The sequence below is a fragment of the Sturnus vulgaris genome, chromosome 3, assembly GCF_052056855.1.
Source record: "Sturnus vulgaris isolate bStuVul1 chromosome 3, bStuVul1.hap1, whole genome shotgun sequence".
Taxonomy (NCBI): domain Eukaryota; kingdom Metazoa; phylum Chordata; class Aves; order Passeriformes; family Sturnidae; genus Sturnus; species Sturnus vulgaris.
Window position 1 is genome coordinate 58,252,608 of NC_142245.1, and position 27,764 is coordinate 58,280,371.

The 27,764-nt window shown below is 39.4% G+C and overlaps 1 protein-coding gene across 5 annotated transcripts in view; it reads right to left on the reverse strand.

Moving 5' to 3' along the window:
- The window catches only part of PLEKHG1 (pleckstrin homology and RhoGEF domain containing G1), a 126,479-nt gene that overhangs the window by 43,037 nt on the left and 55,678 nt on the right, over positions 1-27,764 (reverse strand). For 4 of the 5 annotated variants that reach the window (XM_088161729.1, XM_014874195.2, XM_088161730.1 and 1 more), the window contains one exon: positions 1,754-2,292. In XM_088161729.1, coding sequence (XP_088017855.1) covers positions 1,754-2,292 — 539 coding nt within the window. Of the gene's footprint in view, positions 1-1,753; positions 2,293-21,678; positions 21,772-27,764 lie in introns of those variants that run through there. The other variant, XM_088161731.1, reaches the window with a different exon arrangement.

Below are 27,764 nucleotides of genomic sequence, written 5' to 3' on the forward strand. Positions count from 1 at the left end.
CCCTTGCCTGGGTGAACTATTGCAGCATTGGTAAGGTAACTTGTGGAGAAAGGAATCCTGAGAAACTTTTAAAATGGGTCCTTCTGAAGAAGTTTGCTCCCAGTCACCCCTCCTTTCCCTGAAACCAAGGGAAGAACATACTGCACAGGCTGAGGCAGCTGGTTCCCCACTGCCTTCACCATCTGGGAAGTAGCTCCTTCAAAGCCCTGGCATCCTCAGCACCTACCTAAGAAAAGCTCCACTGCCAACCACTCCATGTCTCAAAAGCTGTCTAGTTTCACACGAAGCTTTCTAGATTCATTATTAGTTGCTTCAGGAAATAGGCTTGGGCATTTCACAGGTTCATAATTCCTTCAGTTCTTCCATAACTAAAAATGCATTTGTCTTATTTACATCTACTGTAGTGATGTTTGAAGTATTTTCTAGAAAGCATTTATTGGTATTCCTGCTTGTAATTGGAAAATCTATTACAAGTTATTGATTTTAGTTTTCAGTTTCTCAAGTTGAACAGTTTACAGCTTATAGGAGGATGAGTGAGGGCTAAGGCTTCCAAAACCAAGGAAATCATGCCTAGTAAGTGGCTACTGTGCACAGAAGCTGACTGGGTTCTGCAGCATCTGACAACCTTAAACACTCCAAAAGGAAACTCGGGCAACAGCTGAAAGTAGCAAAACAGCACTAGCTATGGAAACCAATGAAATCTTGCAGAAACAGCAACCTTTCCCAGAACTTTGTGGGGTGGGGTACTGGCGTTTTAATCACGACATGCATTTCAGTTATCAAAGCCTTCACATTTTTCCCCTGCTGTTGTGAGACCACACAGATTAGAGCTGCAGGTGGGGAGAGCATCTCCAGCTAGATGATATTTCCTATATCAGATGACCACATACACCTACTTGGAGCTCTAAGTTCTACAAACAGCACACTTCTTTGTGTGTTAAACATGTAGACTACAAACAATAGCCAAGGGACTCAATTGTTATCTTCAAAAATGCAAAGCAGAGTGATGCTGATGGCACAGACATAAGTACAGAGTGAAAAGAACAATCCACAGAAGGACTCATCCATATTTTTCCCTGTACTAGAAAGAGGAAATGAAAGGTACTGTTAGGCTAGAGATTGGATAAAAACTCTACTTCTGTTAATAAATGCTACACCCATTCAGAATAAGTATTAAAGAAAACGTAATTCCTTCATATTACAGCCAAACAGTATTTTCCAGTAGATATATATGCCATATTCAATACTACAGGCCAAGGACAGAGAGAGAACAGCTGTGAGCTGTATGAAAGGGACAGGGGAAAAGGCAGAAAAGAACTTGCAGGACTAGGACTCAGGGAGAGCAGGGAAAAATCAGTCAGTCAGATCTTTCAGATAAAGCATATAAAGAGGCAGTTAAAGCTGTCTTGCTTCTTGCTATACATTCTAGGACACAGAGCAATCTAATTTATATTTTTTGTAAATATAAAAATATAAGATTTTTTACTGCAAAGCATTTATCACTCTTTGTTCACTACTGCTGCCAGCTGTAGGATGGCTTTTTCTGTTATTTCTTCATGAACACATAGTAACATCTTAGATTTATCTAATCAAATAAAAACTAGAAGCACACTTGAACAACGATGTTATACTGATTTACAAAGACCAGCACATTCCAATTCCATTGTCAGGTCCATCTGTCCCACTGTGAAATCAAACAATGTAAAAAATGGCATTATGGAACAGTTAACACTGTCTAAATCAAGCCCCCTACCTTGACAATGCTCTTTAGATCCTGCACATACATCCTCTCTGTCTCCAGAATCTCTTGGACGACTCTGTCTACATAGAGGAGCTTCGGACTGGTGGGCTCTGTGACCAGGGACATGGCACAGTTTTTGCTTGCTCCTTTTGGTTCTGCTTTCCTTGGCATGCTTGGCCTTTTCTCAAGGTTTTCCTCAGGATCTTCTTGCTCCACAGCAGAATTTTTACGTGTCTTGTTACTGGAAAATTGCCTGGCTGGGACCAGTTCTAGCTTGATGGCACCTGTTTCTTTATCCTGGTTAAACAAACCCAAGTGGCTGTTTGAAACCAAGGTCATTCTGCTTCCAAAGGAGCAGTGGCTGTCCCTGGAGGATGCAGAGGAGGAAGTGGAACTAAAGCTGACAGGACGGTCACTGTCTGACAGGTCCATGGTCCTTTTTTCACAGTAGTGGAAAGATCTGCTCTCCTTGTGCAAATCTTCCTCCTTCTTCTTGGAGTCAAGGGCCTCTGTCACAGCTGGTACAACATCAAGAGGTAAGTGGAAGTCATCTAAACAAACAAAGAAACAAACAAACAAAAGAAGTGAGTTTATTGTTGCTGCTCCATGTAACACACAAGTTGAGGGCAGATACTTTTAAAGCTTTTTGCATAGAAAACTGCCAAAACTCTATTTAAACCAAAAGACAACCAGAACAACATGATTTGGGGTCATGGTAACTCCAATGCTTTTTAGGTTGTGGGGCTACAACACCACACTCCTCCTGTTTAGACTTCAGTCTCTGGCATATCCTTCATCTGCCAGTGCACCAGGCTTGTTGCTGGCACATCCACTGCTCAGGCTCAGCTCAGGAGAAAAACAGAACTCAAAACATTTTTCCTAAGGTTAGGAAAAACCCCCACAACTTTACTGGGAGCAGTCCCTGGTATCTCCCAGCTGAGTCCTGACCCTGGCTTGGGAGGTTTGGAAATCTCAAGAAACACACAGTGATACCAGAAAATATCTTTCATTTTGAATCCCATAAAGCCAACAGTCTTAAAAAAACTAAAAGCAGTTATCAATTACCAGCTCTGTGGCTTGTACAAAAATACTAAAAGCAGAATGATTTCCCAAAGAAAATAATGTAGTTTCTGAAGAAAGAGTCCCCACAGGAAAGAGTGCTGCCAAATAATTCAGTTTTCTACTGGGAAAATAAGTAATTCTAAAACTGTTCTTCTCAAGCCAGAATATTACCCCCTGCTGAACTGACCCAAAGCTGTTTTTCAGATCAGTGCAACAGCAAAATAAGATGTCTGTGTTCCTGTTGGCATTTCAATTCTGCTTTATTTTCCTTGCCAAAATGCCCTGCAGGACACTGTCCACGATGCAATGCAGATTTGTCTCTGGCCAAGTTGTGTGTGACGCAGCATGACAATATGCAAAAGTAGCTGCAGGTAAATTCAATACTTCAAAGCTTTGTTTCGGTAAGAAGTGTCCTCCCCCGAAAAATCTTGCCACAAACTCATGGAATTTCATAACACTTGTCCTGTGAAAAAGGGAAACGTGTGACAATTTCGGAAGAAAAGCAATACTGAAGCTACGCACAGAGCGGTAGCTGAGTCCTTATTTTAGTCCAGCGACAACTTTTCAAAAATTCATACCAGCAATTACAGCTCTTGACAGCAGTTTCAGTAAAGAAACCATAAAGCTGCAAATCAAACCCGCCCAACCTTTAAGGTGGCCCTTCTTGAACTGAGGCAGGGTTGCTATGCAATTACAAGCAGAAACCTCCCGGACACATTGCTCCTGCAGCTGTCAGAGCAGGGGGAGGATTTCAACCAAAGTTGAATGCAACTATCCCATTTTTCAAAATAAATCCAAAGCAAACAGAAATAAAATACCAGAGAAGAATGTTTTGATTTATTTGGCCTGTCTTGAATGCATAAGATTTCATTTGTATGAGAGTAATTACGAGCACCATTTCAGTCATGAGGGGATTAGCTTTCTATTAAGGAGAAATATTGCCCTCAAGGTGATGCATAGAATTAACACTGAGAGTAATTTGCTCATTACAAGGGTTAGAAATTGGCCATTAGATTAAAAACCTAATTCGGCAGGTCTGTACCTCTGGTTTTATCGTGTAGTCTGAAAATCTATAGCCTTTCTTTGTGCCAGATTCTTCTAGTTTTGAAGCACAGAAGCATATTGTCTTACCCTTTTTGAATGAACTACATCAAGTACCAATTCCAGAAAAAAAAATAAAGCGATAAAATGGAAAAAAAAAAAACTAAACAGAAAAATGCAGTGAAATTCTCTTGTTTCTATGTGGGTACAGAAAGTGATGTGTGCCTTGCTATTACTTGTGATAAGAAAGTATACGTTTTTGATAAGAAAGAATGTATTTTTGTTATCAGCTTTGGATCATTTTTCACATTCAAGTTAGAAAGCACAACACTGCTGAATGAAAAATGCCCCCTTGAAAAATGTACAGGATAAACAAGATAACAGGGGTAACACTTCCGCTAACTTACTCCAAGGTATTTTACTAAAATTACATAACAAAGAAACACCTGATTAGCTACATTTAGGAGGGAAGTAAAGGATTCTTATGAAATTCTATTACCGAACATTCTTTTCATCCTGTTTCATTGACATGTGGTCTGCCTCTCAGGTAATAACCCAAAGGCATTAATATGTAATATTTGCTTTGCAAAAATTTTCATTAATATATAAAAAATAGAAACAAAGCACAGTTCATGTCAATGACATTGGAGTCAGAAAAAAATGTTAAAAGTAGTTTTACATAGGGCACACTATTAGCCGGAAGCATTAGGAGAACTTAACATTTCTTAGAAAACCAAAGCAAACTCACTTATTCTTTTGTTTAATGACAGTGTCACTGCTTATTTAAAAAGCTGAAGATTAGTTGTAATAGTTAAAATGGGCTTGCTCTTTAACTCAGTATTACTAGTGACCTTGGCAAATACCAGGCTCCTGCAAGGCATGGCTAATTAATTGCATGCAACATGGTTGACTCAAGTTCCTCTATTTTTTATACAAATTGCTATTCCTGTATGCTTCTATATAAATTACACTAAAATAAGTATTTGCTACTTGGTCTCAAAATCTCATCCTGACTATTAATCTCAAAAGTTACTTTCTGCTTCATTTTTACTCCTTTCCCAGCCAGATGTAAATTGTCATTTGGCTTCTCTGTGGAGAGCTCTGTTACAATTTTGTCCATTATGACTCCTACCAGTAAAATATGTTTCTCAGGGTGCACTGTGCTGGCACAGAAGCCCAGTGTTCCTGCAGAACAGCAGGCAGACACCTAGGCAGCTGGCACACCTGGAAGAAAGGCAGGGCACAGCAGACCGGGGATTTCAGCATGGCACGGAACCAGGAAGAAGTTCCCTTTCCTCAGCTGGCAAGTCCTATACCAAACACCCTGCTTATGGAAATCATGCCCTGGTTCCACCCAGCTCTCAGTTCCTGCCTCAAGTATAGGTAGCTGTGAAAAACCTACAGCCTTCCCAGTAACACAGGATCTGTAAATCTTCCAAGACTTCACAAGTTTGTCTTTAGAAACCCATCTGAGCATCGTATTTGGCACTGGTCAGGCTACACCTCAAATCCTGTGTTCAGTTTTGGGGCTGGAGTGCATCCAGAGAAGGACAACAGAGCTGGGGAAGGGTTTGGACCACGAGTCCTACGAGGAGCATCTGAAGGAGCTGAGGGTATTTAGTTCAGACAAAAGGAGGTTCAGGAGAGACCATATTGCTCTTTAAAACTACCTGAGAGGAGCTGTAGCCAGGTAGGGGTTGGCCTCTTCTCCCACGTAATAAATGATAGGACAAGAGGAAACAGCCTCGAGTTGCACCAGGGGAGGTTTAGATCGGATATTAGGAAATATTTATTTCCCAAATGAGTTGTCAAGTGCTGGAACAGGCTACACAGGGAAATGGTAGAGTCACCATCTCTGGAGGTATTTAAAGGATGTGTAGATGTGGCATTTGGTGACATACTTTAGTGGTGGACTTGGCATAACCACTGGGCTAACAGTTGGACTTGATCACCTTAGAACACTTCGGTAGGAAAATAACCTCTACAATTAGTCTTGCTGTTAAAATTAGGAACACAGTTTTTAGATGATTTCTGCAGTGCCCATCTTCTTTTCTCTTGTCAGGGTCTGCATCTGACTTTTCAGAACTCTTCAGAGTAATTTTACTCTGCAGTTGTACCACAAAGTAACTTCACTCTTGCACTAGCTACCTGTAGCAAATGCCTGGTGAGAAATTCACAAATGAATCGATAAGAGTGAAGAGAGAGTAAACAGCCTGCCCCAGGATTGCTCTCGATGAATTATAACTGACCCAGTGCCTAGCAAACCCTGTAACCTCTTGCAAATTTCTGTCTTTCATGCAAACTTACTATAAAAAGCAAATAATTTGTCCCATACCCTGTGGGACTGATTTACAAGCCCGCTCCGCCCCATCTTCCCAGTTTCAGCAGCAGCGGGTAGGTGCATTCATCAAAACTCAGGCTGCAAACACTGCAAGAAATTGTAGGTACCCCCAGAGCCTGTGGAGCCATACACTCTTGAGCAAGTCTTCTATACTCTGACCCATGTCTGGCCTGGTTCACTGCTTTTTTTGTTAGGGTTTCTTTTGGTTACTGAACCTTTTCAAGGATGAACCAAAATAATATTGAGAACTTTTGTCAGTTGTGAATAACGGTATTTAACTCAGTCAGGGGCGAAAAAAAAAAAAAGACCTCTTCAATTTGCATACTTTAATTAAGGAATAACAGTAATTACTTGTTAGTTCAGCACCGAAAAGAGGATAATTACTACTTGTCCCTACTCACAAGGAAACATGCTCCTCAAACAAGGTCATTTCTTGTTTGTGCCTTCGCATTAATTCAGTTACTCTCTCCCCCTTCCCAGCCCCTGCAAAGCTCCCTGCTCCTGTGTCACACACACACACTGGCATGGCACAACCCTAGAGTGCTCCCCAGCAAGAACAATGACACGTCCCTACTCCACAGACATGAAAGGGCAAGGAATACTACTGTTTCATCCCAACAGGGAGCTCTAATATTAGTTACAAGACTGAAGGAACACGCAAAACAACCATCTTGGCATGTCTCGGGGTTTCATTGTGCAGTCATGAACAAGTTCTCACCAAAAATGCATCACCTTCTTCTATCACTTGCTTTTCTTTAACAAAAACCTCCTTCCTGTAATTATATTCATGGTAATGATAAATGGTTTTCCATTATCTCTGCAGCTTTGGCTATGCTAGAACATTAGCATACAATGAGAGATAAAGTGCTTTGTCTTTAAATATAAAGCTGACTTAAAGATCCCCAAGTCCTATCTAAATATAGGTGTTTATTCCTCCAAGTTGTTTACTGCACATGAAATTTTACGACATACTGCACAAGTAAAAATCAAAAGTCAATTTATATTCATGATTAGCATTGTTGTTGCCTTTCTCTTGGCAAGAAAAAGAGCACCTCAGGTGTTATCTACAAAGTCAACATTACCAGAAATTACAGTCCTCTGGAGTTTAGCTACAAAAAAAAGCGATGAGACTACAAGAAATATCTTTCCTGTTTTTTTTTTCCCTGAGATATCTTCATATTTCAAATAAAGCATTCATACTGTAGATACAATTAAGCAAACTAGTTTAGACCAATTTCTACATTCAGTATCAAATTCAAAATGCAACATTGGAATTGAGAAACAAAAACACTCTACAGCTTCCTGACCGAGAAAGATTAAAATCCATCCACTACCAGTCCCAGATGATCTTAAATACACACCCTATATCTTCTGCTCTGAATCCTGTCCAAGTGAGGGTCAGCAGATTTATAATCACTAAATTTTGTGTATGAATACATATCAGTTCTAGAACGAACACCCTCTGTGAAAAATATCACACTAGAGAGCTAAACTATTTGCAGGATTAGATATCTAGTCTGGACTGTCACAAACGATACTCTGCCAAGTATTTTAACTGAAATTTGAGCAACAGAAATCCCATTTATTAGAAATCTCACAACAAGTGAAAAGAGTCACCAACTAATGTGCTTCTATCAGTCCAATTACCGTCCCCCCACCCCCATGCCCCGCAGTATTAAAAGCAGAATAGCCTCTGTCACAACCAAGCACGCTAATACCCGAGAACATTATTGCAAGGGAAAATCCTCTGCGACAGTATCTCACCACTGAGGAATGTCTCTGGCTCCTCGCACCCGGGCTGAACAAGTCCTCTCTATTTTTCAGTCCTCTCCGAAGAGCCCACGACCTACCTGTGCGGCAGAGGAGAGGCGCGGGCTCTGACTTCAGCTGTTCCCGAATTAGCTCATTGGGCACTCAGGTAAAATGAGAAGCTCTTACTAGTCTGTACAGCTCCTTCACCAGAAATATTGCATGAGTCAGCTTTTATCTATCAAAACCCTAAACACAAAGGCTTTACAGAAACCTGATTCACAACTTTCTCATCGCCTTTTTCCCAGCGCACCGACAGTCTTCGGCATCACTACGAGCTTTAAATGGCATATGACATCATGCAATTCAGGGACAGGACAATGGGCATCACTGTGGGTAACTTTAAAATGCACACTTCACTGAGCAACACCCACTAACTTCCATTTTTCCAGGCACAACACCGAACAAACATCAAATAGAGCCCCCACTTCCACAGCATTTGTTTGCTTGATTTGTAGGCAATATTGATAAGCATGTAAAGCAAATAAATCACTTGCTGGAATTGTGAAATTTCTGTGTTTACGTTAGAAACTTCCATGAACTTGCAATATAATAGGATGATCCTGGGAAATAGAAGCATTCTGGATCTTATTCTGCCCTAACATAAACAGGAACAGGCTTTTGCAGAGTGCTTGCAAAGCTTCAGTGGTTTGGGGTTTTTTTTAAGGGCAAGAGAGAAATTATTTTCAGAAGAAAATGTGAAAACCAAACCATCAAGTGTTCTGTGCTAATTCAAAATGATGACAAGTAAAAGGAAAAGAAAGTAAAGAGGAAAAAAAAAAGAAAGGAGAGGAGACAGTGAGAGGAGAAGCAGGAGAAAAGAAAAGATGAAAAACAGAAAAGGAGAAAAAAGGATATAGGCTGGTGCTAACCCGTGGGAAAGCTGACATCTCCTTTGCTTGCAGAGGGGGTGGCATTTCCATCTTGGAGCTGGGAAGCAAAAGAAGTCAGAAGAGTTCCCAGTTGCTGGCACCACTTTCCAGGTGCCCTCTCACAGCTGCATGCTCAAACGTAGCCCACAAAGAGGCATTCTGTCTTTAAAATTCTACTTGAAATTCATTACTTCTGTCCTTGTACATGACATGGGCTCAGCTTCAGAGTATTCCTAAAGAGCAGTCCTTGCAACAACGCCTTGCAGCAGGAAACTGGAGGTAGAAAAGGAAGCAGGCACAGCTTTGAGACCATTGCAAAGCTGTGAAACACTTTGATCTGAACGTCAGGGCTCTCGGGGTGAAAGTCCCTTTTACCCAGGCTAAAAGATCAGGTGTTTACAGCCTGCCATGCTGACATCACTGAGATCATTGAGATGTGCTCTCTCGTGTATTCTCTGGATTCTCCCACTGCTTCTGAGGGTTTTTTAAATACTTTCATATTTACATTCAAAGATATTTTTGCAAGATCTGTGCAAAATACTTTAGAGTGAGCTACCATGTGTCTCTAAGTCCTGGACCCACTCAGAGGCATAGAATGGCCAACACTGGTTCCGAAGTTCTCACTACATCTACAGTGCAGCACTCAGGTACTCAAATCATTGAATACAGCAAATATACCATAGGTTTGCTATGTTCCACATGCACACATATTTCTGTCAGGAGCTAATGATTCATTCCTCTGGACTTCTGCTTCCTCACACCTTGTGCCCACCTTGCCTACAAAGCTTTTATTGCCTCCAAATCAAGTTTGAACCAATTCCTGGGCAGACTGTAGAGCATTAACTGGACATAGGGCACTGCTTGGTCAATTCTATGAAGTCCTAAGACATACAAATAGTATCAGCAGCTTCATCATTTAGTGGTGACAAAGCTCCTGAACTCTGAAGTCTCAATGACAGAAAGCATCCCCCATCTATTTCAGTGGGCTGGGTAAAAACAGGGGCTGCAGCACTGCAGTGCAAGCTTCAGCCGCTGGTTTGAACTGGCACAGAGAGCTCTCATATGAGCACTCCTGTGGGTGGGGGGAAGAGGGAAACAGAGCTGAGATCCTTACTTTGCTCTGTCTTGCTCTTTCATCTCTGCAAACCCACACCTGACCTTAGCTCTCCCTTCCATCCCCATGTATAAGTCAGCAGAAGTTTCCCCCACACATAAGAATTTCCCCAAGAACAGCCCCTCAACCTCCATCATTTTAAACATGCACAGCAGTGAGAGCTGTCAGGGCAGAAGACTGGAAACCAAAAAGCCTTCTGTTTTACTGATGTGCATCACAAATGAAACAGTACACAGATGTGCCAGAAAAATAATGGGTTGGCCCCACTTCTTATTTTCTGGTATTTCATGCATTTTGTTTATCTGCATTATATTTTAGGAGCTCCATACCTTTCTCTGCCCCATCTCCTGCTTCCTTCTATTGTATGTACAGTGGCATAAGGCCACATTTTTAGTGTGTCAGGATTAAGATTTGAGAAGGGTGACCTGTTTTTATTTTGGAACAAGGCTTTGATTTTTCTAAACTTGAACAATAAGTGAAGTTTATAGAGGTTAAGAATGATGTTATTCTATAGTTCCCAGCTGGCTAAGGATTTACTGAAAAAGTAAGTTATCCTCAGCAAACTTTAAAAAAATCACCCCTGCTCAACCACAAGGTACATTCAGGCTAAAGGACACAGTGACATCTTCCCTGGAAGTGCAATGTAATGTATTAATAACTCTCTGCAATGCAGTAGCTATTTAATCTGTACACAGTGCTGCAGAGACACCTAACAAAAGGAACAAGCCATCACATGCTACTGATGTACTGCAACACAAACAGAGCATATGGATCCAATCCTCAATTTATAGGCCTTTTAGAAGAATTGTTTTCCATTTCCCTGTCAATTTTGAAGTCTCCTTTCTCTCCTCTTTAAAAATAATTATAAAAAGGCACAGTTCAATTCTTCTCTAAATCAGAACAAATGAAAATTCAGTGAAGATTTGTAGATGTGAATGCATATGGAGGAATAACACCCTAGATGACAAGGAAGAGTAATACCCTAGCTGACAAGCAAAGCTTTTGCATCCTTTTCTTCTCTGCTCGTACTGGCATTTAGTGAAGAAGTGTAAAAAGAGTGTTCAATGCTGCTTGAATGTTTTAGTACATGTACACTCAAACTGTTGTGTCAGAATGAAAATCCACATGCAGCCTTCCTTCCAGCCAGCACCACACAGGATCAGGCCGTGCTGCTGGCACATTACCAGTGACTTTCCATATTACACTGTATCCCTGTAACAGTGCTTGGACACCAGGTTTGGTTTCTGCCTCTTCCTGGACTAATCTACTGCTCTGAGCAAATATTCTGTCAGGCCAACATGTAACACACTACTGTTTTCAACTTCATCTAAGCAACCTAAAGTTGCTCCTGAAGTTCACAACTTTTCAAAGCCCACTGCAGCAAAAGCACACAGATGCTCTTGGCTAGGCAGCCAATATAGCACACACCATTTGTTGCTTTACCAAGAACTTTTGGAGGTTTTTAAGACTGAAATTTTTAACTGTCTCCCACTTTAAAGCAAGTAAAATCAATTTTAGAGAGTGAGACACAGTTTCAGAAGAAACATAGCATCTATGAATAATTTCTTCTAGTTCCAATGAAAAACTTAACTGTGTGACCCTAAAGAAGACATCCTTTTACAATTCATCTCTTTCAATTTCAATATAACTTGCAACTACAGTATCTAGCACAAATAGATTAGTTCTTTTAAACTCAACAGCTTTTTGTTTGCTACTGCCACCAAATTCTCTGTTGATTTACAGATCTTTCCAGTGAAAATCCTGCATGAAGCAAAACACATTTTTAAAAAGCCAGGTCTCTGATAGAGCAGACAATGTTAGATGCCAAAGAGAAGTGAGTTTCAGAAGCTTTAAATAATTGATGTTTTTCTTTAAATACAGCTAAATGATCTCTCCTATTTGGTTTTGAACTAAAGCCACTTACTGGAATCTCCTCTGCACCTCAGGAAGTTTACCAACCAGAATTTTGAAACAGAACTGAAATAATAACAGCAGGCTCATCCTAACAGACGTTCATATTTACAATAAAATGAAAACTTTCTACTGTGTTTCCTCTCTTGAATAAAAAATATAAGTAGCAGAAAGCAACATTCACGTTTACGTCTTGGGAGAAGAATCATTAAATTCCACACAGGTTGGAACTAAGTTTATTCCATAATATTGGTGGTCCTGATAATATTGCTGTACCACAGACTGGCTCCAGCATTTCAAGTCAGTTGTTTCCTTGTGCTCACCATCCTAAAAGGGAACATTTGGTCTTATTTTTAAGGTGGCATTACAACAGTAAGCTAACAGCCCTTTCAAAATCCCAATTCAATAGGAACATATGCAATGACAGTTAAAGGACTCTGGATTTATTAAATGACTGCAGCAGATTTTTACAAAATACAATAATCGGTATTTTGACATCTCACAAACCTTTAAATGAAAATAAATAAAAAGAAACCAAGCAGATGTTCAGGTTCAAAGGAGTTTAACATACACAATGTCTTCTCACTGTATTGCTTCTACAGCTAAGTGTGGAATTTTACATAAATAAGGTCAAGAAGACTAAGACTGCCAAATGGCAGTGAAATAACTGGTCACAGCAGAAAAATCAAAGGTGTCTTGTTGCTGCCACAAACAACAGATCCTTAAAAATGCAGCCACCCCAATTCTTCCTTTTATATTTCCTACTCATGACCCTATCACATCAGGAGTACCGTTTGCCTTAATTTGCTCTTTTCAAATTGCCCTTTGGAGCATGGGGAACCATATTTTTAAATTATGGGCATCATGTTTTACACCTTTCCTCTTAATGTCCTTTCCTCTTAATGTCCTTAACAGAGAAGATACAGTGCTACATGAAAATGGAACTTCCCTTCCCTGTTATTCCCTTCCCTGCCTTGTCAGCTTGTCAGGCATGTCTATGATGGCCAGTACAACAGATCCATGCTTGTGATGAAAAAGTCTTCACAATGTTTTCAGAGTTGCTTTAAGGCTCTTCTGCAGCATCTACAATACTTCCTACTAGTTCTTTGCTGTTATTTCATGAAGACAAACAATTGAGAGCAAAATTCCTATCCCAACAAGCATTACTTTCCTTAGAGTTTTTGTATTCAAGAAGTAAAGTGTGAATTGAGATTGATATCTCTGCAGTGTCAGTGTACAGAGCAGTGCAGCCTCGGCACCCATATGCAGATGGTGCTAATGCCTGCAACACTTATTGACATATCAGAATTCAAGATTAACAGTGACAACAATCACACTTCAGAAGCCACAGGGCAAGAAGCAAATAGATTAAAGGCTTAGATTTGGTTACAGAGAACATTTGGTGCATAATTCACAGCAACTGACTTCCTGAATCATAAGCCTTTTTCTGTGCTTCCTTATCAGAGCAATAAAAAGCATAATTTGAACCAGACAGTCATTTTATTAAAGCTATATCTATTGCAGAGTCACTGTGCTTTCTTTACCAACAGCTTCAGAAAAATAATTCTATAGACTTCAAAGTATTAAAATTCTCTAACATTCCTATTCGGGGGTATATTAATTGAATTTTATACACATGTAACACCATACAAAGAAAGTTAGTAGAAAAGAGATCTTCAGATTCCTTCTGAACATTGGATTTATTATGCAATTTTTTTGTCAATCTGAAGGAAAAAATACCCTGACAAATACAAACAAGAAAGGGGCATGAAATCTCTTGAAAATGTACCACTCTGTGGTTCACAGCAAGGTAGCTGAAATTTAAAGCATTCATGAAAAGACATCAGGTAACAACTGTCTTCTACCATCCATCTGCTTTTCTGGTTTTTATAGTCAGTACCATTTTACTTCTCTTTTGCAGCCTTCAAGCACTTCTATATAGGCCAGTTTTCAGTGTTCTTGTTAACTACAACAAACAACATCTAAACCCACTGGTATTCAGTAAACAACTCAGATGAATCTTCTGAGTGTTTAGATCAGATACAGGGAAAACAGCAACTTAAGACGCCTATTTAAATACAGTCAGTACAGCTAAAGCAGTTATTTTTCTCAGATTTTTCCTTCACACTCTATCTTTCTTCCAGATAGGGACATTCAGTCCCACCACTTTCCTTGTCTGGGTTTTCCACTTGCTTGTTTTCTATGAGAAAGAAGTAGCAAATCCTTCCTATTTAAAATATTAGAGCTAGAATCCAAATCAAATTTTCAAATCCAAAACACACCTCCTGGACTTGGAGAAACTTGGCCACAAAGGCCAATTTTGTGGTCTAAAACAAGTGTGGGCTGGGGGCTGAGGAGGGGAAGGTGTATTAACTCTGTGGTGGAACTGCAGGATTTTCCCAACAAGCCGTAGTAAAAAACAGTTCTTTTTGTTATTCTTGTTTATAGCGAGACCATCAAAGCTTTCTTAACTCAGCGTCCTATACACGTGGGAACTTACAAGGTAATTCACTTAAGAGCTATTCTCATGGCTCACCTAAGAGAGTCTCTTTTTATGTAAAAAACACCCAAAGCCCCCCACCGGTAAACATTTATTTTATTCCAAAATCCGTGATCAAATTCAGACCATTAGGCTGCATGGAAATGAAAATAAAATGAAATGAAAGAAATGAAATGAAATGAAATGAAATGAAATGAAATGAAATGAAATGAAATGAAATGAAATGAAAGAACTTCTGTTACGTCCACGCTTTTCCTTAAATTCAAATGTTGCCTTCTAACCTCCCTGGGGGCAAGCTTTCACTCGACATTGAAGCACGGAGCCCCCAGTTGGGAGCGAGCCCCTTCCCGTGTCCCGGTGCTCTCCGCAGGCGCACCCCGCGGCGGCACATCCCTGCAGGGGACCCGGCACGGAACAGCACCGGGCTGGTGGGGCAGGGCAGCCGCGAGGGACGGCCAAGCGCCCCCAGGCTTGTCCCAGCCCTCTGACAAGGAGGCTACGAGCTGAAAATCAGTTTTGCCTGGGTCAGGCCTGACACGCCGAGCGCTCCGAGGCTTTTCCCAGCGGAACAATGCGGCGCATTCACCATTGAGCTGCGGGGCGCAGGGACGCACCGAGAGGCCACTGCACCGCGATTGTTGCACCGCGCTCAGCCTCTTACCGCTGCTATTAGCCGGCGTGCTCGCCTTTCTAACCCTCATCTCTCTGGAAACCCTCACTGCCATTATTTCAGTACAAAGAGGCACAGGTTAAAAGAAGTTTAGCTGGGCAATTCCCCTGCTCTTCCCCCTTTGGCGTTGCTTATAATGTATGACTCGCATAGGCAGAATTTCATTAAGAAGCATTCACTTTCACATTCACGTAGAAATTCTGTCGCTATTGAAGTGCTCCCTTAACAAAGATTTTGACAAAAGATTTGTGAAGTTTTTGTAATTAAGCCAGTAAGAGAATGCAAACAGATGACCAGCCATAACAATTCAGTAAGACGATGAAATTGTTTGCAAGCTGATTCAGTTCAAGTAACTTTATTCAGCAAAAGACAAGGATGGTGGGTTTACTTCATTTTTACTTCTTTTGCACTAATTTCTAAATACAGCCATGGATGAAAACATCTATACTTATTTCTGTATCCAAAACCATGTATCTCTTAATACAACAGGCCATAAAAAGGTTTATAATCTTTGCCAAGCCAAGTAGCATGACAGTAAAAGACCCTTTACCCTTTATTGATCAATATCAATTAACAGAGCACCAAAAGACACTAAAATTTCCTCTCCAATGATATTTCAGTTAATGCATGTTCTTTATAAAGTAAAACTAACAGACTTGAAACTCTTCAAACCTTTAAACTATGTACAGACCTTGCCAATTATAAATTCATTGCAAAATATTTTGAAGGTTAGAAAAACAATCTAGGAGAAACATTTCCCTCCTGATGAAATTACAGCAAAGTTCTTTGAAAACAATGACAAAGGCATCTTGCACTGAAGGCCTGAACACTTCATAGCAAGAATAGTCAAACCAGCTGTGGTCATATTGCTGCCTTTTGCATGGCAATTGTCACAGCTAATCAGAAAAATGCAACATCAGAAACTGAAGAGTGCCACAGCTAAGCTGTGACATGAATGTGCACTTCAATGGAGAGAAGTTGCCAGTGGATCAACATGGGTAAGAGACCTTCAATGGCAAAATTACCAGACACTGGTAAAAAGCATCTCCCGACAAGTACAGCACAGATTCAATGAAATTATCAAGAAGAGACTTCAATATCCATAATCCCCTTTGCCCTTTAAGGTGTAATAATATAATGTCATTTTTAGAATTTAATGAACAGTATTGACATAAACTGTTTCTAGAAGTATCTGCCAAGGATTGTACAAAATCTAACCCAGTTTGATCACTGCATTAACATATATTGATATATGTTGGATATGGGATTTATTTAGAACTCATTCATGCCAAGGGAAAAAAGGATTTTCTGTGTTAGAAGAACATTCAAGAAAAAATACTGATACAGACAATAATTTATTGATAATACTTTTGCATCTGCCAATAACTCTACAGTGGAAGGGAGAAATGAGAGAGAATGAAAGCCTAGGAAAGCAAGAACAGAATGCCTAGCTACTCAAAACTGTGAGCCAGTCACCACTGCCATTTTGTCAGATTCTGTGTTGTGGTCTTCCATTTTATTGATTTTCTTAGCAGTCACACTAATATTGACATACAGGGATGGGAGCAAAATAGTATCACAGGGATTTGCCAGATTTGTTAGTGGGGAGACCATGAGGTTTTTTAATTACCAAGTTCTATATACTATGAAAAGGATAGTTCAAACTCCAAGCCTCACGATGTCAGCACTATCTCTCACATCCAAAGGTGGCAAGAAGCATATTTAAGATAAAAGACCTTATGATCACCATTAGCAAACAGGAAAACAATTATGCAGTATGCGCTGAGTGTGTTATACTGGAGCCCACCATTCCCCCCCATATTGACATTCCTTTCTCTTATGTTTGCTTTTCTCTTTCCAGACTAACACAGTTGGTTCAGGAACATATCGCTGATACCGGTGGTTCTGCTTTGAGCCTGTAATATTACTCTGCACATAGTGATGTAGCTAGGAATCCCTCCTTAGCACTCCCACTTGCCCCTTTCATTTATCCCCTTTGTTACAGAGATGAATGGGTGTGGGCAGTGACAGCTTATACTTTGCACAAATAAAGGTAATTCACTATGCAACGCCACATTCTCATCTGAATAGATTCATTTTAAGGAGGGGGAAAAAAAAAGACAAGAAAATTTAAAACTTTCAGACTTGCCAAAGCAGTACAGAAGGGATGTGCATGCAGGATGTCAAGGTTTTCAAATTTCCAAAGTGTTTAGACATGGACTTTTTTCATGTAAGTTTTAAAGAAACATTTACTGCATTTAAATCAGAAGCTAAAATAGCCACCCTACTAAAATGCGGGGGGGGGCGGGGCACCATACTTTTCATTAGTAATTAGTTATCAGTAGCCCACTAGAATAATGTTTTACGCTCTTAGAAGACAAGCTGGTTTTGTTTGCATAAGCCAGAAGTGATGCTGCAATGTCTGCCATCAGCCCTGTGCTAGGGCACAGCTGGCTCTCTGCCACAGACACGCAGTCCTACTGGCAACAGAAGAACAGGACTACACCCATTCTGATATTTTGCTGCTGTAGACAGACCCTTAACTGCTCCTCAGTTTAGTGCAGAAGCCATCTCACATGTGCTTAGAGCCCAGGTAATCACTCTGGTGTCCTTTGGCACTGCAACATATTCACATATGGCTTTTTATGACATAAGGAGAGGAAAAAACCTTTCAACTTAATATTGTTATAGGGCATAAATACATGCATAATCATCTGTTGCCAGATGATATATCTTATTTTGAGAAAGAAGGATAATGCTTGAGCTGTTGTCACTATTACAACCCTTCACTCTTACTGGAAAAACACAAGCAAGGTTAAGTTTAGGTTTGATATAATGGTTATGGTTTCCAAGTGTGATAAAAGTAGGACTGGCATTGAGTTGCTTAAGCCTGAAGGTTTGATAGATATAATGCCCTGAGACAGAAGACAGATAGAACTACTTCTTTCTTCAGCACCTGCATGCACTATCAACTTGGGACACTCCTGAGCCTGGGGTGAGCCATCAGAAAACAGCATATAGATCCTGTAAACTGATTCCTTTCAAAACACTTTAAACTCCTGCATTTCCCTGCTTGTTACAACGGCAAGGGTATTTTAGCAACTTCACGGCAGGGCTCTGTGGTCTTGACTTTTCAGACCTGTCTCGCCCCATGAACACAAGGAAAATGTAGTTGTGACTTTGCTGAGCCTGCTTTACAGTGGCGAATCAGTGGCCTAACCCATTTGCAAGTCAATTTTACAGTCATATGTCCAAGAGATGTGAATAAAACTTATAAAAATTCACCTTTTATTACACCACATGAAAATTCAACACACAATGTGAAGGAAGAAGAGAGTCTCTTTTTTTCTAGTGTGCAAAAATCTTATGTAAACCTACTCCGCTCTCATTGCATTGGGTTCAGTTTACACTCTGATCATAACAAGAGATGTTTCCTTCTGTAGTTGTTACTCTATACTTCAATTCCCCATCACAAACAGCCGGGCTTGTAAAAACATACATGTCAAAAGGTTAAGAAATGAACAAATAGATCTTCTCCAGCTGCAGGAAAGTAGCTGACAAACTCAACCTTTTGGATCACAAGAGAAAAATATTACTATACTAAATATCTGGTATTAATTTAAAATGGAAATAAAGGAGCGGATTAAATTAATCTAGCAAAAAAGTAAGCAACTGCATGAAGAAATATTTTCAGTTTGAGAAAACTAGATGCTCTTTAAAGAAAAGAAGAAAAGCATCTTAAGAGATTAATGATTTGGTGTGTACATTATTAATACAAAGCAAAATCCATTATAAAAAAACACCCAGCTTAAGTGAGCATTACTGAAATATTAACTAGAGCATATTAGTAATAATCATCTATCAGCATAAAGGATGTTCAGCAGGGACTACAAACACTTTATAAATCTCAAATACTCATCTATTCTAGAGCTTGTATCAAATTTGTAATGCTCTGAATATTTGATACTTTGCTTTCAACATTTGGCTTTTATGAAGGATGCAAAATGATCTGTATTTTTAGCTCTGCTTACAGCCTTTAAATCCAAACAAGACTTAAACAGAAAGTTACCTTATTTTGCAGGGTGGGGAAAGGGATTTCCTAAAGCCTTTCTTTTCTCCTCTTTCCTCTCCACCCTCCAGTAAATGAAATGAAAGGTCAGTAGGTATTCAGTGCAGTGGAAAGCCCCAGGTTACAAATACAAATTAATTACAAAAAGCTACCCAAGATTACAGTAACTGGACGTGTAATCTCTCGACTACTCCCAAAATCCAGACACGGTTGTGGAAATGCACAAAGTGTCCTGACATTGCTAGCAAACATTTATATGCATTGCAAAAAATCCACACCATACAGGAATAACATACCTCCTCAAATTTTTGCTGTTGTCATTCAAGACATTAATCCCTGAAGGAAACAATAATATAATGCATTTTCCATCTGCTGTCTTTCTGTCTTACTCTAAAGGCACAGGAAAAACGTATCTTTAAAAAATATTTTCTTAATCAATAGTCCTTAAATATTTTCTTACTCCTTTTGACAAGCTGTAATAAACAGTTATCTAGTTTATATGCTAATTAAAATCCTTGCAAGTGGATTAAATGCTAACACAAGGATATAAATGACAGAAAAATGTATTTATTATCTTAATTTTCAGACAAGTTCAGTCTCAGAGCACTCTAGGGGAGTCACTTTAAATCCCTGCTAAGCCCACTGGTGGGCTTGCCTTTCTCCTCACTCTGGATCACATACCCTCAAGCCCACCAAGAGCTCACTCCAGCAGTCATGGTCCTGTGGACACCCAGCTCTCTTTTCACCAGCATCAGGCTTCTGCTCAAGCCGGGCAGCTGCAGGACTGTTCCTGCCCTAGGGAGGGAGTGACCAGAGTACACAGCCCAGGGGCTACAGGGGGAGGAGGAATTATCCCCTCTGCCACCACATCAGTGTTTGGAAACCTCGGGGAGAACAAAGGTATCTGCACTCCAGAGCTGCACAAAAATCACCAGGCTGAGTTGTCCCAAAGACTGGACAGATGGTTTTTTGCAGGTTCAACTAGAAAACATGCCCATGCCCTTAGCTATCAAAGGACCTCTGGGGAGGTGTTGTGGGTTACTAAAAAGCATAAGAACCTGATGACAGACAGGCAGACTGAAGGACCATATCCTCCTTATATCCTCATTTAAATACAGACTTCAGGTTCAGGCTTGCAGAGTCATTCATTAAACTGGAGCTAAGAAATCCTAACAACAGGAGTGTGTGTGTGTGTGTGTGTGTGTGTATGAGAGTGTGTGTGTGTGAAGAAATGCACACGTGGCACATTAGCTTCTGGGCAGACATCGCCTCATGTCAGCTGATTCAAACAAAACCGAGTTGCAGTAAGCCTCAATGATTTCAGATGCACATTTTGGGACTTCCTATCTCTTTTAGAGATAGTTCCTTTGGGTAGTGTTAAATGTATCCTTCTCCTTTCTTCCCACATGCTCCCAAAAGAAGTATAGCTTCACTTCAGTCTATCCTTTATAATCACTTACATGGAGGCCAAGACATACAAGTGACTTATTTTGAGCCATGGAAAGGTAAAGTGTTGAACTTATGCACTTAGAAAGTCAGAAAGCTAAAGGAAAAATGCTTCTGGAAAGGATTTAACAAGCTCAATCAATAACTTTTTTTTCTATAGCTATCAACTTTTGGAGAGAGCAAATCTTTCAATCACAAAAGGAAACTAGAATGATATGTGAGGCCATGATCTCCTTAACCTTTCACTAAAGACAACTACCTCTGCTTTCACATGTGTCTGTGCATCACACTTCTGCAAATCAATCTCTAGAGATAAAACAAGATTAGGAGTGACAGGAATAGGATATTATGTTGACACCCAAAATAAAAAAGACTTTGCACTTCTACGGTTTATGCATAAACACGTCATGAAGCATCTCTAAAACAATCAAGTCTGCAGTTTCTCTCTATATCCGCTGCTTCTTTTCCCCCATCTCAAAGAGAAATGGCAAATGAAACATCCAGAAATAACACATTTCGGGTTGTAACAGAGCTTTTCATTCTTATACAGCTATGTAAACCCATACAAAATGCAATTACCAAGATGATCAAATCAGCCCCAGAGCATTTAACATTTGTCACTCAGGTAGTGAATTAAAGACATTCAGGTACTAAGAGGACAGAACACACACACACAGAAATGGCCAAGCTTCAATGGCCACAGTGACTGGTCATCCCAGCAATGCTCAACTCAATGACCAATTGATGAAAGACTCCTCAAAATTTTTTCAGGAAAATATGTGTCGCTATTTGTCATTTTTCTTGCTACTTCATTCTTAGGAATTAGCTTACCTTAGAAATTAATTGAAATATCACAATAAATTTTCTATTTCAAATGACTCAACACTGAATGCTTATTGCATTACATTATATAGCTGGTACATGAAAAGAAAATATTAACAATAAAATGGCATATATAGTTTTACAGAACAGCATTATCAGAAATTTAGAAAATATTCTGGTTTTAAGATCTTATAAGAACTCTTAATATTGGTGAAAACTCTTAGAGGAAGCAGGCAAAAGAGAGAAATATGGAAAAGGTGAAAAAAGAGGAAGAGCTTACCCCAAAAACTCTTTCTACAGCAAATGCAGATTCATTTTCTCTGGATGCATAACCCTATATACACCATACAGCCAAATTTAGCCAAGAAATAGCAGAAAATTAGGTACTGTGCTTCTCAAATATCCCAGAAATGTTATTATCCAGGAGCACACTTTCAGAATGAGCCCTCCACCCCACCCGGCCGTGATTACTTGTGCACTTGTGAAGCTGAGTAACTGGTTACTCTCCTGGAGACCTTCAGCACAGGATTAACGAGTGGCTGAGAGCCATCCTTTCATTCCAATTTTAAAACTGCAGTTTTGATACTGAGCTGGACACCTGCCATCACTGCAGGCCTCAAAGAGGAATAAGGAAAAAAAAAAAAAAGAAAAGAAAAAGAAAAAGAAAAGCATATTTTCTTCTTTCGGGAAAGTTCTTTTTCCCTGTCTGCTGCTCTGCAGCATCTTCAGCCTCCTCGGGGAGTGCGTTTATTCCACTGCCAGTTTTGCATTCCAATTCCAGAGAGCTGCAGGCACAGCAAGCAGTATCTTTCAGTTATTTAAGTTTGGGAGTCCTCCAGGACTGCTTTCCATAAGCTGTCTGGGAAATGCTGCTTGATAAATTCACACTATGTTTAGGACTCAAACTCTTTGTACAGACTGTAGAAAAAACTGTCAGAAAAATCTTTTTAAAACAGTAACATCCCCACCACATGCACATACCACATCACCAAACTAGACCCACATAATCTGGCAAGAGAAATGGGAAGAAAAATTCTATTTTCTGCCAAAAGAAAACCTTCTCAAACTTCTGAAGTGCACATCTTTACATATACAACATCTCTTTTTTTATTCTCTCTTCTAGACACATGGTTAAACTACTGAAGTTACCAAGCAGCACCAAAGCCACAGTGGACATCTCTGCTGGAAACAAAGTAAAATGTATCAGCCTAGCTTCTTTTCCATGGTGTGCATGAATACCAAATTTTCTTCTCTTCAAACACAGTCATGGAGAAACAGAGAGATGTTTTCCATTTTATTTGTTTTGGGGGGTTTAATTATTAATTTTTGTAAGTGCTATTTTTTTCCTAATCCAAAACTGAAAGCTTGCAAATCTTTAGAAAGAGCGGAAACAGTAAAAGAGAGAAAACACTACTGCCATGCAGCTATGTAAGCAAGAAAGAGTCTTTCTTTTTTCTAAGACTATTTTGAACAAGAGACTTAAATATGAGCCTAAATCTCTAGCAATGAGTTAAGTCTGCAACAAAAGTGATATCCAGATTAACTGAGGAGCTTCCAATGGTACCCAATGGTACCACTTGCTAGCAAAGCCACACTCAGGCTAGCTGCATGAGTGCAATCAGTTTCACACATATATAATGCTGTTAGATAAGCAAAGGGTAGAGCACTGTGAATAATTAGGAACCTGCACTGATGTTTCAACAGTTCAACTCTAGCCCTTAAAGAGTACAAGAGTTTAGGTCCTAGAAGTATCAATTAGCTGTTCAAAGGGCAGGGCACACCAGATGTGCAATTACCACATATTCTAAAACACCTATTATTGCTATCACTGGCTGTGTTCACTATGGCTTGTATTATCAGCAGTACAATGCATATCTCAGTAAAGTGTTCAAAACATTACTTGAAATTATCCTAGCATTAAGAGATAAGTTCTAGCTGTATTGGAGGGCAATACATACACTGAATAAGTGCTAAGCTGAATAACAACTACAATTGAATGCTCCATCAGTGTTTGTCAAACAGCTATGTGCATGCCATGCAATAAATTTAAAAGAAAGTTCACTGTTACTTTCCAGAACCTAACTTCAGCAGTGATCACATCAGCAGCTACATGCTTCCCAGCATTTATTAAAATACACTCTGCAAACCTAAGTAAAATACTTCATGGGTGGGAGCAAACAGCTGCTCATTTAATCTTCAGGCAAACTACCTGTCCCTTCTTTCATGTGTTCTGACCAAGTTTTGCAACAAGGAAGCTGCAAATGGAAAGAGACTAACTAATGAAGGTTTTTCATTAATTCTTTTTAAACTTCAGTTGTGTGAATTGAGGGTAAAATATGTTTACTCCCTAGAAATCATATTAAAGTATGAAGTGAGTCAGGGCCTCTAGAGATAAGAAAATCGTATCTTCAGATAGGCTTTACAAAGCTTAATTTTAAATTGAAAAGACTGACAAATACTGAGATTTAATTAGTCCTGGCAGGTCTGGACCGCTGGGAAGATTTCCATAATTTCAATCATCAAAGTAATTATTGAAGGTTTTAGGGTTGGATGGGAGAGAAAGAAGATGGGATAGCAAAGAGGAAGGAGCAAAGGAGGCTGCTTGTTTCTCACCATCAGCATAGCAATTTTTAACTTTGCAGTTCTGCACCTAACTTTGATCAAAAAAGAAAAATAAACTCAACTCAATGATAACACTTGAAGCCTCTGAACAAACAAACAGAAAACTAATTTAATCATCTTCCAGCTCCCTCCCTCAGGCAGCATTAAGCAAATGAGCTACATCTTCCTGAACAACAATTCACAAGTAAATACAGTGCTTGTCTTTTCAGCTCTTTTCTGTATGATCACAAACAGATTTGTTTCTTTCATTTGTTCCTTTCAGTATCCAAGAATTTGCAGTTTTTATATCACATTTGTTCAAAAATAAAGTTATTGACATATTTCATGCACCTTTCTAAAACACATGAAGAATTTGGAGAAAGCAGGGTTCGATTTTCAGCTGCATGTATCAAAAAGTATTACTCTGTCAGGAAATACTTGATTTAAGTTTCCTATTTTCATAGGCTTAGCTTTGGCCACCACATTCAAATATTGAAAATGGCCCCAACTCACCAAGAAGCAATGTGCACTTTTATCTTTATCACATATGCTTAACTTTGTTCTTCTGAGCAAAGAATGAAGGTCAGAGCAATCTCACTCGTCCTCTTAAGCAGAGTTCCTCACTTAAATATTAAACATATCTTACTCAGAAGTTATATGTCTATGAATTCACTTGTGGCATTTCCTACTCTTTTTGTTTTGTTTTTTATGAAAAGCTCTTCCATCACAATTACACAACCTGCCTAGACTGTGACAATGTCACAGCTCTGTTGTGGAGTGTATTATCCTACAGAGAAATTCTAGTTCTTTTTGCAAGTATGCATTTTTACAGAGTAATGTTAGAGTGAAAACACAAAAGGGATTCCCTAAAACAAATAGAAAGGTCAGAGACCAATACATTAAAGGCAGCACTTATACCAAGGAAATGACAGATACAGTCAGATGACCATCTTAGCTATTGATTTCTGAGCAGGCACTGACAGCATCCTGGTGCAAATGTAGCAGCAGAAGGGCTACCAGCTCTTTTAACATTACTCAGTTTAAAGGAAGAACAGCCATAGGACCACCAAGTCACCACCATCACTGCTGGATTATATTTAATGCTGAATAAAACATATACTGTCAGTGTAGTCTAGATATAGACTCTAAGCTTACAATATAGATTATTTGCTGCCTTCATGGTATGAGTTAGAAGTCTTTTCACTAGGATCAAATGCTAAGCAAGGCTTTGCATTTTAGTTCACTTGCTATATCGATTAGAAACACCTCATGTCACTTCTCGATTTATTCTTACATAGACTTAGCAAGTATAAATATATGAAAAATAATAGCGTTGCATATGGGCTATAGATACAGTCATTATATCGGGCTAACATGCAGAGAAGCTCAATGATTTTGTAAAGAAAGAGGCAAGTGTTGAATTTTAAGCATTTACAACATTTTCAATTTTCAGTAAGTTAAGGATGTAAGATCTGTTACTGTTTGCCTTATATAACCTACAGGAGTAGAAACAAACAGAAACTGCAGTAGATATGTCCTTATAAACAATGTCTTTGTAATCTTAGATTAAGAACTAGTTCAGACTAATGACAGTAACATAAAATAAAACATATTCCCCGACTTCCTCATAGCTTTTATCTGCCAAAAGCAATTAAGAGTACTGCACCTTTGGGGAGTCATGAGGAAGGGAGGGAATGCTTGGTGAGGTGATGACCCTTTCTCTGATAAAAAACAAAGATCCGACTCCATTCCACAAGAGACTGGATACCAAAAGCTATTATGCTTTCGATTTTCCCCTCGAACTGTTCACTCTTTAAATCTTACCAGAAGGATCAGCATTACATTCAAATATGCAGATTGTTACATTCCAAAAAAAAGTAAAAATAATAATAACAATAAAAAAAATTTAGAGTTGAGCTCGCGAAATCTGAGTATTTTGGTTGAGTTCCCCCTTTGATCTGAATAAATCAACCCTGAATTCTGAGTTAAATGCCTCTGAGCAGGCATATTCTGTACTACCATTACATGTTAAACTTGCAGCAGAAATAACATATTCATGAGCACTTGCTTTTGTTGGGTCTAAACCAGCACTTTTTTGCACTCTTCTGCCAGCTGGAGCCTGGGTGATCACTTTCAATGCAAACACCTGTGCCCATGGCCATGACACCTGCTTGAGGCCCCATTCCCACTTACTCCCCCTAAAGCTTAAAAAAGTTTTCAGCTATGGGTATATGTAATCCTTCCTTCAGAGCTTAAATGCAGGGAGTATTAGAGAAAAAACAGAGGCAAACACCCTCCATTGTACCAGGGAGATACATCATCTTTGTCTAGGCAATATTGCTATTTCTGCAGTATCTTGAATAAGAGCAACAAAACAAACTGAAAACAGTTCAGAATTTATTTTCTTCTTGTAAGGAAGGCCTACACCATGACCTAATCTAAAATGGCAAACTACCTGGCTCTTGGGTTAGAAAAAAATATACAAAGGCAGCTTTTTCAGGTATGATGTCTACAAGCTTCTGTTACCATACAGAGTATACTTAAGCCAAAATTATGATTTCTTTACTTCTGTCTAATTCAACTTCCCTACACGACTATCTTTCTCTCAATATGGGACAGGAGAAAGCATTAACTTCTGTCATACTCCTTGTTCTCCTCCTGTGATGGGATACTCTCAATTAACCAGTTGTCAGTGCAATCATATACTATTATAGAACCAGAAACCTGAGAAACAGAATACAATGGTTTTACAGATTTTCTTTTTCACCCACCACTATCAAGATTCTCTAGGATTACCTTTAATCCTGTAATCAGAAAGACCATTTCACAATGGGGCTAAGAATTTACCAAAACCAAACTAAAATGATACCTTTTTTTTGCCAAGGGAGTAAAGCTGAGTTAGTTCCATCGTCATAAAATGGAAAGAGGCTCCTGTTTTGTTCACGCTGAATTGTAGAATACGCTGTGATATCAGCTTGCTTTAGACGAAGAGATCCAAGTGCCCACTAGGATTTCACATGGCGATTGCTATCGCAAATTAGCCATTGTCATTGAACAATTCCCTCCTTCTGAGCACTGAAAACATAGCCTTGCACATTTGATTAACAAATTCCGTCCTCCCAAGCACAAACAAAAGAAAAAGATTCCTCTGTAAAACGGTACAACAGAAGGTAACAAACCATATCACAGGCATAGGCACATCACTGGCACTCTTTCCAAGGGTAATCACAGCATCCAACCTGCCACCAGTGAGAAGAAATTTACATTCATGTGCGTTATTAATTTGCTTACCAGCAAACTCGTCGTTTACCTGACACTTTGTTCACTTCCCATTTATACTGGGAGAGGTTAGAAAAAGGCATTTCAAGGGAAATTCCAAAGCTCAACATAAATAAAGGATTAGTTGGTGGACACCACTTTCAAGATAAGGAGGTATATGCCAGCAGTAAAGGCACCTGAGCTAAGCCCTTCTAACCACAGGATGTTTACTCTGTACAAAAATCAGCTTCAAATGTTTTCAATGTGACACTGGCTGCAGAACAGCCAACAAAAGTACCTGTTTGCACAAAACAAAATGAAAATGGGATGACAAAAAAAACTTTGTCTGGGTTTGAAACTCCAACTTGTTTGATTTCAGTATTAAGTTACTCAGTTATGAATGAGGGATGAAACAATGGTAGCCAGACAGAACATGCCCAATAAGCAAAAAAACCCTTTTAAACAGGATTATACCAACCACTGAGCAAATATTGTAAAAAAAATTAA